At 45.9% G+C, this 9,758-nt stretch overlaps 1 protein-coding gene across 1 annotated transcript in view; it reads right to left on the bottom strand.

The window, feature by feature from the left end:
- Positions 1-2,388: 2,388 nt before the first annotated feature.
- VIT (vitrin) overlaps positions 2,389-9,758 on the bottom strand; it is a 106,203-nt gene continuing 98,833 nt past the window's right edge. Inside the window, exons 14-15 of the mRNA XM_086700361.1 lie at positions 7,394-7,907; positions 2,389-3,707 (exon numbers count right to left, since the gene is read on the bottom strand). Coding sequence (XP_086556487.1) covers positions 3,529-3,707; positions 7,394-7,907 — 693 coding nt within the window. The 3' untranslated portion in view covers positions 2,389-3,528. The remainder of the gene's footprint in view (positions 3,708-7,393; positions 7,908-9,758) is intronic.

Raw genomic sequence — 9,758 nt, 5'->3', positions numbered from 1 at the left:
GCGGGAAAATCTTTGCACACAGAAGCATTGTCTTCTTTATGAACCCAGGCCAGCCCCTTGAGATTGTTGCTGGAAAACTTGCTTCATGGAGGTTTTGTCCTATTCAAAAGGGTTTAAGGAGCCCAGAGAAATAAGAAATATCTGAACCCTGAAACTTGTCCATTTGGCTGGACATTTTTAGCAGAGCCTTGTTATAAAACTTTTAGCAAAGAAACTTCTTTCAAAGGGCCCTAACTCCTGAAAGGTGGGAAAATTAAGTTAAGTGGAGTTTAGACATCACATGCACCCAGAGAAACTGGCCTGATGCTCCTTCTCGGCTTGTTTTGATTGCCTTGGAGGAGAAAGGACACAGAGAAGCTTTTCTGCTGAGACCACGGAATGAAAGTTAAAGTTGCCTTAGGAGATTGGCTCTGAGTCTGCAGGACCCAGGAGCTCTGCAAAGGCTGGACCATAGCCCAGAGGGCAGACCCAGATTGTGTGTGTGTGTGTGTGTGTGTGTGTGTGTGTGTGTGTGTGTGTGCGCGCGCGCGCGCGAGAGAGAGAGAGAGAGAGAGAGAGAGAGAGAGAGAGAGAAAGAGAGATGGAGGTGATGGTGGGGGTTCTAACTTCTAACCCTCCCCCACTCAGGAAGGCAGTCAAATAAGTCAGTTGGAAGACAGAGATCTGAATTCCCTTTGTATCTGCATGACCTTCCTCGAGACTGGTTTTTCTCTTTTGCCACTGGAGGGCTTGACGTGAATTGTCTGTAAGGTTCTGTTCCCAGTGTTGATTCTGGCTTGGCCCCAGCAGTGTTGGGCACAGTCTGGGTAGAGCAAGGTAGCATTTACTTCCAAGCTTCCCACATCATCCATCACTACCAGGACCCTTATCTCCAAACTGCTCTGTGCAACCCTGACCTGACCCAGCCCACTCCCACGCCAGCCTGCCCACTGCATCATGGGGCCACTCCTCTCTGTTGCCAGCAAGCTCCCAGAAGCCTCAGGGCTTTCTTGCCCCTGCTCATCTGCACCCTAAGGGGAGGCTCTTCGTGCTCTCTCATCCCTTGATCTTCACGCCTAGGGTGGGGAGAGGCCTGCTCCTCACCTCCTTTGCCCTTCCAGTCTCCCTCCTTCCTTCTGCAATGTCTCCAGCTCCCTTGGAGATCTGACCTCAGCCCTCCACCCTCATCACTGCTGTCTTCTCTCAACTGGATCACCTCTCGTTCGCCGAAGATGGTGAAACTTGGCTCACTACTGGTCTCTCCATCCTGACTCACGCCACCAAATTTGGCGATTTGAACATCCACTCAGATGATTCTGGCAACTCCATAGTCTCCAGGTTCCTCGACGACCTCACCTCTGATGCTCCCTTCCTCCACACACATACACTCAAATATTTGTTGGCAACATGTAGACAATGGGCCCACTTGGAGAAGTTTCATTTATCTTGAAAACTATGATACCTAAACTAGAGTGATCATATAATTTATTTTCCAAACTGGGACAGTATTGTGAATGAAAGAGGACACCAAAGTGATTTAGATTATATTATTTTTGCAAATATTTATGTATTGATGAAAAATTGGCTTTTATATTAAGGCCCCTATGAAATAATTATATTCAAAAACTTTTTTCCAAAAATAAGTTTTTCTTCAAAAATTAAAAAAAACTGGGCGCCTGGGTGGCTCAGTTGGTTAAGCGTCTGACTTCGGCTCGGGTCATGATCTCATGGTTCGTGAGTTCCAGCCCTGCATCAGGCTCTCTGCTCTCAGCACAGAGGCCGCTTCAGATCCTCTGTCTTCCTCTCTCTCTGCCCCTCCCCCACTCATGCTCTCTTGCACATGCGCGCTCTCTCTCAAAAATAAACATTTTTTTAAAAAAGACAAAAAATTTAAAAACACTTGTATGTGTACATATTTTTATGTATGTACATTGAAGAGACATTAAACAAAACTCTTTTGTATTGATTATCTGCATATTCAAAAACATAGGCAGAATAAGACTTCCTTGTACTTGTTTAACTTCTTTAGCTTCTTAGCTGAAGTTCTCACTAATTGTGTGTGTCACTGGTATCTTTATAAAGAATTTCCTTTTTGAAAATGTTTTTGTATTTGGAGGTTTTTGAACAAATCTGTTTGTAATCGCTTTTGAAGTAAAATTTAGGGTTAAAGAATTTGAAATTGCTGACAATTAATGACTTGATTCCTCCCTGTAGACTTCAATGTTTTTAGTTGACAATATACTGTCTCTCCAGGTACCGAGAAATTTGGTAAGCTTGATACAAATTCTGCTAAATAGATATCTTCAAACTGTTTATGTTAAATATTTTGTCCCAAGTGTTGACACAGGTATAATCTTTTTGACGCCATTCATGGTAGCAGCCTTCAACACACATTTTCACGAAACACAATTTGTCAGGTAAGTCATCTTTATTAAGGATTCTTTGGAACACTCACCCATTACACACAGATTTCATATCCTAACAGATGAGTCCTTGGCAGGAGCTGGAAGTAGAAAGTGGAGCTCAACCAAACCCCATCCTGGCTTATCTGAATGCAACTATTAATGATCATATCTGGTTAACGACAAATGCAGTGCAAATGGTAAAACTGAATAGGACACAAGGCAACAGGCCCAAACAGGGGCTCTCCCAGGAAACACCTATAACACTGACCCCTCAGAGGCAGCTCATGGTTCTCAATCAATGGCAGCATAGCAGTATTGCCAGAGAGCTCTTCAAACAATGCTGGTGTTCAGGCTCCACCCCCCGAGACCCAGATTCCATAGCTATTGGAATGGAGCCAGCATTTTAGTCTCTAAGAGAGTCTAAGGTGCAGCTCAGGCCAAGAGCAGCCTCACGCACTGCTGTTAGGCCAGATCACCGTGGTCCTCCAGGGCCGTTCCTCAACTCCTAACGCTATAGGATGCAGGTACACAGTGACTCAGATAATAGAGAGGAGGGAGGTAAATCAGGAGTGGCTATGCTGCTGCCACACTTTCTCTGCACCCCCATGGTTGTATTGTTACCATGGGCCAGGGGTGGGTGCATAGCAGGTGCTCTGAGAAACGAGAAGAGCGGAGGGTGGTTCTGCCATAAACCCTGTGAACATTAGCCATGATATGGTCAGAATGATTGCATGTAATCCTTTAAAACATTTAATGAAGCTACTCCTCTATTGTTATGATAAAAATGAAATTTGTTGAGGGTTACAGAATTGTAATTAGAAATAAAAATGGAAAAAATCTCACAAAAGCTCTAGTGAAGCCTGTCTTAAGTTCTGCACTCGATTCTGAACATTTATTTTGAAAATAATCACCAAATGTAAATCCCCAGCACCCTCAAAATGATGTATCATTTTGCCTCATTCTATAAGTTTCTGATCATCTTTCTCACTCCAAGTTTCAAAGTATGAAAAACCACACAGGCAGAAAACAATCACAGCACATCCATTGTCCAAGCCCTACACGCCTTACTGCCCCATAATGCATTGGGGTTGTCCCAGAGCCAGTCGGGAAAGCAGCATCCGTCAGTGCTTCACCTGCTCTGAATTCAGTTTCGAGGCTGTGAGTTGAACTCTGTACAAATGTTCTGGATGACCTTGGGGACAAATTTGTACAGGTTGTCAAACTCGTCGACAAAGAAGGAATGGTCCTTGGCGGGGTGAGTGGCAATGACTTCCAGCTCGTCCTGCGCAGCCCATGCGACACCTATTGCGTAGGTGATCACTCCTGTGGGGACAAAGTTTAGATGAAGCAAAAGTGCCCAAGAAAAGGTACTGCTGATGAATCCTTGCCTTACTGTTGCTCTGTTGGCTATTGTGTTTGAATGCAAACAAATTCAAAATCAGAAGTGTTCCTCAAAGCATAACCACCTGCTATGTACCAACAGTAACAAAATTGATAGAGCTGCCATCTCATAGGAGTTTAGAATCTTTGGGAGGAAAAAACCCAGACAAAATGGAATAAATAAGTAAGATGTTCATGTCCAAGGGCAGTAGAGGGTATTTTGGGACAAGTAAAACTTGGTGCCGTGTAGATGACATCACACAGTACATGCCTGCTCTACCTGTGTGTAGAGCCAAACAAAATCTGATTGATTGATTGATTGATTTTTTCAAAGATTGTATTTGTTTTTAAATCATCTCCATACCCAACGTGGGGCTTGAACTCACAACCCTGTGGTCAAGAGTTGTCAACTTGCTCCACTGACTGAGCCAGCCAGGCTCCCCTCAGTCTTAAATGCATCAAAAGTCAGTTTGAGATCTTAACGAAAACCGTGGAACTGAATTACTTTAGGCTTGAAGGTGACTTTACAAGCCATACAATGCAATGTCATTCCCAGGGCAGGAGCCCTTGCACAAGGACCCGGAGAGACGGTGACCCAGCGTCTGCTCCATCACTGGTATGAAGAAAGACTTTCAAGACAAGGAAGTGCCCAACAGTATTGGATGCTGCAGGGAGGTCATGTGGGATTAAAACAAACAAACAAAAATGCACATTGGATTTAGAAAACAAGACATAGGTAGAGTGGTGAGAGCAGTTTCAGGGAAGTAAGTAGATGCCAAAAACCCCAGATGAATTGCTGTGAGGTGAGAGTGAAAAAGAACAGAAGATGTGGACACAACACATAGAACTGATCCTTTTCAAAAGTTTGGCTGCAAAGAGAAGGAGGTAGGTGGGAAGTGGAGCAGAACATGGTATCAAAGAGTTTGGTTTTATTTTTTAGGGAGGGATCTCGGTGTGCCTAGATGCAAATGGGGAAGGGTGCCGGGGGGTTAAAGGTTCTGGACTGCAGTGAGGAAAAAGAGTCCCTAGGGAGGAGAGGACAGACTCCGAGACTAGGCATCTGTCCTCAGTGGGAAAACTGGAAGACTCGCTGCTGGATGGTTCCTGATTGGGGTTGGGGGCAGCTGGTCAGCGGGAGCTTGAGGTTACTCTGCAAAAGCCTGTTCCCATGCCACCTGCAGGCTGGCAGAGTGGGGTCAGCTACTTGGCCATGAAGCAGAGGGGAGAGCCTGGGTGTGGCTCTCCTACCCAGCCACCCATGGCAGCCCATGTCACCATCTTCCAAGTGCCCTGTTGTGCTGATTGGAGAGTCATCCACACCTCACATGGCTGTGGCCTAAGCTGCTTTTCAACTGTGGCTCGATAAGCTGCATTTAAGCTGCCAGTCCCTTTTCTTACCTCTCCAGTGTCTTTTCTCTGGATATTGTCTCTGTTGTTGTCTACAAACACTAGCATTAGGCTTAAGAATGCTGCCAAGTGGCAGTGGGAACAGATTTGCTGCACAACGTGGCTCAGATCGGCTAAGCCCTCGTTTTGCACAAAGATTGAAAGGCTGCCCCCCAATAAAGGCAACACAAACAGTATTAGAAATTTAGCTTTTCAGATCCTTGAGTCCACCCTTGTAGAGAACCTTCTACTGGCAATTCTGACCAATGGTCAGCCAGCCTTGGCTTGGACACTCCTGGGGACACAATGCTCATTGCCTCCACATAATTTGCTTCTATTGTAAAGTTTCCCAGAACGTCTCTCTCAGTCTTCACTTCTTCTAATGAGGAGGCCGAGAATATCCTCTGGGTGAGGCCCAAAGGATGTCCATTGAGGAAAATGAGTAAGAGTGGAGCTAAACATGAACTGGAGACAGATGTTTGGAGATAGCAGGAGAGCCCTGGGCTTTCAGACAAAAGCTGGCCCATCTGGCTCTGCCCACTCACTTTGGAACTTTGAGAAGGCTGCGTCTCAGCTGTTTATCTTCACTCCGCTGACATGAGCCCGAGGGAGGCTGTGACTGCTGGCTGACATGCAGGCCGTCTACCATTTTGCTGTTGAATACCCCCCGTAGGCTCTACAAGGGCAAATCACTGGGAAGACTCTGCCTGAACCTGGTGTCTGGTTACTTTGGTTCCCAGAAGGCAGAGCTGCTGGTTCATGAAGGCTTGTTTATTTTTCCCCCTCCTTGTTTAGGGAAGGATTAAAGCAGCTTTAAAGAATACTGAATATCCTGCAAACTAACGGAAATCAAATGCAGGCTCAGAAGAAGGGGACAACCCTGGCCCTGAGTGAGTCTTCTACCCTAGTATGTATCTGTCCAGTCTTTGGTGTTCACAGACAACTCAGTTTACTTTGGTTATCCTTCCTATTATTACTAGCACTTGGGTTTTTGCCAGTTGTTTGTATTTTTGTGATATTTTGTGGTACTTTTCAAAATGGTGATTAAACTTGATTCTGTGAAAAAGGCATTTAATGGGACTGATTTTCCAAACAGCTCAATTTTCATAGTTTTAATTTTTTTAGTTTATTTTTTGAGAAAGAGCGAGAGCGAGAGAGAAAGAGAGAGAAAGTGAACAGGGGACGGGCTGAGAGGGCGGGGAAGAGAGAATCCCAAGCAGGCTCCGCACTGTCAGTGCACAGCCCAATGTGGGGCTCAAACTCACAAACCATCAGAGCATGACTTGAGCTGAAATCAAGAGGCAAACGTTTAACCAGCTGAACCACCCAGGTGCCCCTCATTTTTCATAGTTTTAAACTTTCTGTTGCCCTCTTACAAATTTTTATTCAGAAATATCTCTTTAAGTATTTTGGATGAAAATTTCTCTGAGGTTTCCTCAAAACCCCCAACATCTGGCTAGCAGCTACTTACAAAAAATAGTACTTTTCTTTTAAAACACTAGTTTTCTTCAAATTTCTAACACAATTTGGTGGCCTTCAATAGAGACTAAAATAATGAGTCAAATTCCTTTTTAATGCATTACAACTTCATGTGTAATGCCTCAGAGTGTTGGGCGCAAAGGAGAGGGTTAATGTTCCCAGTCATCTGCAGGCCTTGGGTTTGCCATGACACTTTGTAAACCATCGTGGTACTCCCCACCTTGTTCCTTCTTTGCTGCTCATAGAGGCCTGTAGTGCTTACCAACACCTCAAATACATTCCCCATGGTTTTGGGCATTTTATTAAATGGTGGACAAAACCAGTGCATAAAAAGACAGCCCCGGGGTGCCTGGTGGCTCAGTTGGTTAAGCTACTGACTCTTGATTTCTGCTCAGGTTATGATCTCATGGTTCATGAGTTTGAGCCATGCAAACAGCCACAGCTGTGCTGTGCTGACGGCAGAGAGCCTACTTTGGATCCTCTGTTCCCCTCTCCCTCTGCTCCTCCCCTGCTTGCGCGCGCGCTCTCTCTCTCTCAAATATAAATAAATAAATAAATAAATAAATAAATAAATAAAAATAATGTATAAATATATAAATATAAATAAATAACATTTATAAATGCATATAAATATATAAAAATACAAATATAAATAAAATATTTACATAAATAAAACGTATTTAAAATAAATAAATAAAATAAAACAAAATAAAAAGACAGCCCCTCCTTGTCCCTCACTGGACTGGTCAGCAAGACCAGCTTACCCTTGTGATGGGCAACCATGGCCGGTATTCGGACGTCATCATAGGATCTCCCATCAGTGATGAGGATCATTAACTTCCTCTTGTTGGGTTTGGACTTCTTGAAGAGCTGTTCCAGGGCATAGTTGATGGCGGCCCCCGTGCTGGTCCCACCACTCCAGTATCCCACCCTCTTGATGGCATTGAGGATGTCAGACTTGGTGTTGTAATCGTCAAATCCAAATTCCAGCCGCTGCTCGTAGGTGTACTGCACAGCCCCGATTCGCGTGTCTATGTCCGAAATCTCAAACTCTTTGCTGAGGTTGGCCACAAACTGGAGAACCGTGCGGAAGTTGCCTGTCCCCACGCTGCTGGAGCCGTCGATGACGAAGCCAATGTCGGCCGAGTTCAAGCAGGTCTTGCTACAGGCCAGTCTGTCGGTGTCACAGACCCGCTTCACCAGGGCTTGCACTGTCTTGTGGAGGCTGAACCAGCTCTGCACATTGAGCGAGTAGAAGCCATTTGTTCTGCACACAGCCTGGAAGACAGAGGGAAGGGACACTCGCCACGTCAGGTGTCACATTCTCCAGGCTGTTGTCACTACCCCGACCAGCAAGGCAGGCGAAGAAAGAAGCAAACAGACTCTTGTTTTCTGCACTCTTCTTCCTAATGCTCTTTCTGCACCACGGTTCCCCCAGTCAGGTGCTCATTGGGGCAAAGATCCCTCAAGTTATCTCTGGACTCAGTCTTACTCCCTCAGCTGGCTCTCCGCTTTAGGGGAGAGCTATCACTTAAGCAAATCCTTAGAGAGAGGTGAATCACTCATTTCAGCTTTGTACCTGTGCCTCCCTGGGCCCCTCAGTTCATTTGTACTGGCAGCCGGCCATAAGATTGGCACTGGTGGGCACCAACATATGAGAGGATTAAAGAAAGTTTTTGTTCTGATGGGGAAAACAAGATGCGTGAGAAATAGATGAAGAAATGTTTCCAGAGCAGCCTTGCACCCAGCAACAAGGGGTCCCATACATATGTAAGGAGTCATGCTAGAAGTTCTTGGAGAGATTCTCTCATAACCCCCTGCCCTCATCCTAAAAGGAGGATATAACCCCTCTTCGTGAAGGAACAAACTGGGGGCCGCCTGTGAAGGGACATCCCTGAGTCCCTAAGACGGGAACACAAGTCTCTCTGCCTGCAAAACCCAAATTCTGTCCTCCAGATGACCCTGCCTCCAGACAAATGAGTATTTATTGACTTGTGCCCAAGCGTGTTCCAGAAAAAATTTAAGGTAGCTACAAGTAAACATTGAGCAACCTGACTGGTGTGCTCCTGGAAGGGACCAGGCTTGTGTTCCTAAAGTGAAGTGTTTCCTCCTTGCCGCTGTCTGTCCGGGGGTCACAGAGAGAGTCACAGACCTGGTGACTACAGATGAAGCAGTAAGATTACCAATTTATTTTAAAACAAGAAATGACTTTAAAATATCCTAGGAAATGTTTTTAATTGGTTTGCAAAAACCTAAAAGGGGTTTATAAAACTTTCCATGAACTAGGTGGTATTTGAGATGAGTGTCCAGGTTGAGCTGAGTTCTAGCCAGTGGAGGGAAAGGAGGGAGACCCACCAGGCACTGGCTGAGGTCATGGAGGGAGAGGGCAGTGGTGCTTGGTGTGGGCAGGAGATGGGTCGGGACCACACTCCAGAAGGCCTCAAGAGTGTGGGGGACAATGAAGGGTTTGGAGCAAGGACCCCTCTGGACTGGAAGAACTCTCCATAAACAGGAGTTGGGCTTCATTGTGGAATCTAAACTAGACTGGGGAGCCATAAGCGGGGAGACAGACCAGATGCAGAGTGCTAGCATGACCCAGGGAGGTGGCATTGGGAGTTATCGAGGCCTCTGGGACAGCTGTGGGGCCATTCATGTGAAGTCCAGAGGAGGAATAAATTTGGTGGGAAAGATGGCACTCAAGCTTTTTACATGCAAGATTCAAAGCTCTTCATGACATCAGGTGGAGGGAAGTCAATTGGCTGGAAACAGATGGAAACAGAGCTCAGGAGAGACCGGGGTTGGGGATAGATGAGGGTATTGTTGCTTGTGACTTGTGAGTGAAGGTGGCAGATGTGGCCTGGGAGGACTCTGTGGGGAGAAAGCCCAGTGAGAGGGAAGGAGAGGGCCAAGCACTGAGTCCGGGCAAGTCGGGTGCAAGACAGGAAAGGGTAGAGAGAGCAAAGGAGATAAGAGCCACGCTGTGTCCTGGAAGTCAAGGGAGATGAGAATTTCAAGGACGATGAAGTGGTCAGCAGATTGGTGCAGGAGGTTGAGCCCTGTGAGATCTGGAGACACAGACCATCAAAGCTAGAAGGGCGTCAAAGACAAACCAGTACAACGTATTCCTCC

This window comes from Puma concolor, chromosome A3 (genome assembly GCF_028749965.1).
Source record: "Puma concolor isolate L17-30 chromosome A3, mPumCon1.1.hap2, whole genome shotgun sequence".
Classification (NCBI taxonomy): Eukaryota; Metazoa; Chordata; class Mammalia; order Carnivora; family Felidae; genus Puma; species Puma concolor.
This window is presented reverse-complemented; position numbering and strand designations above follow the sequence as displayed.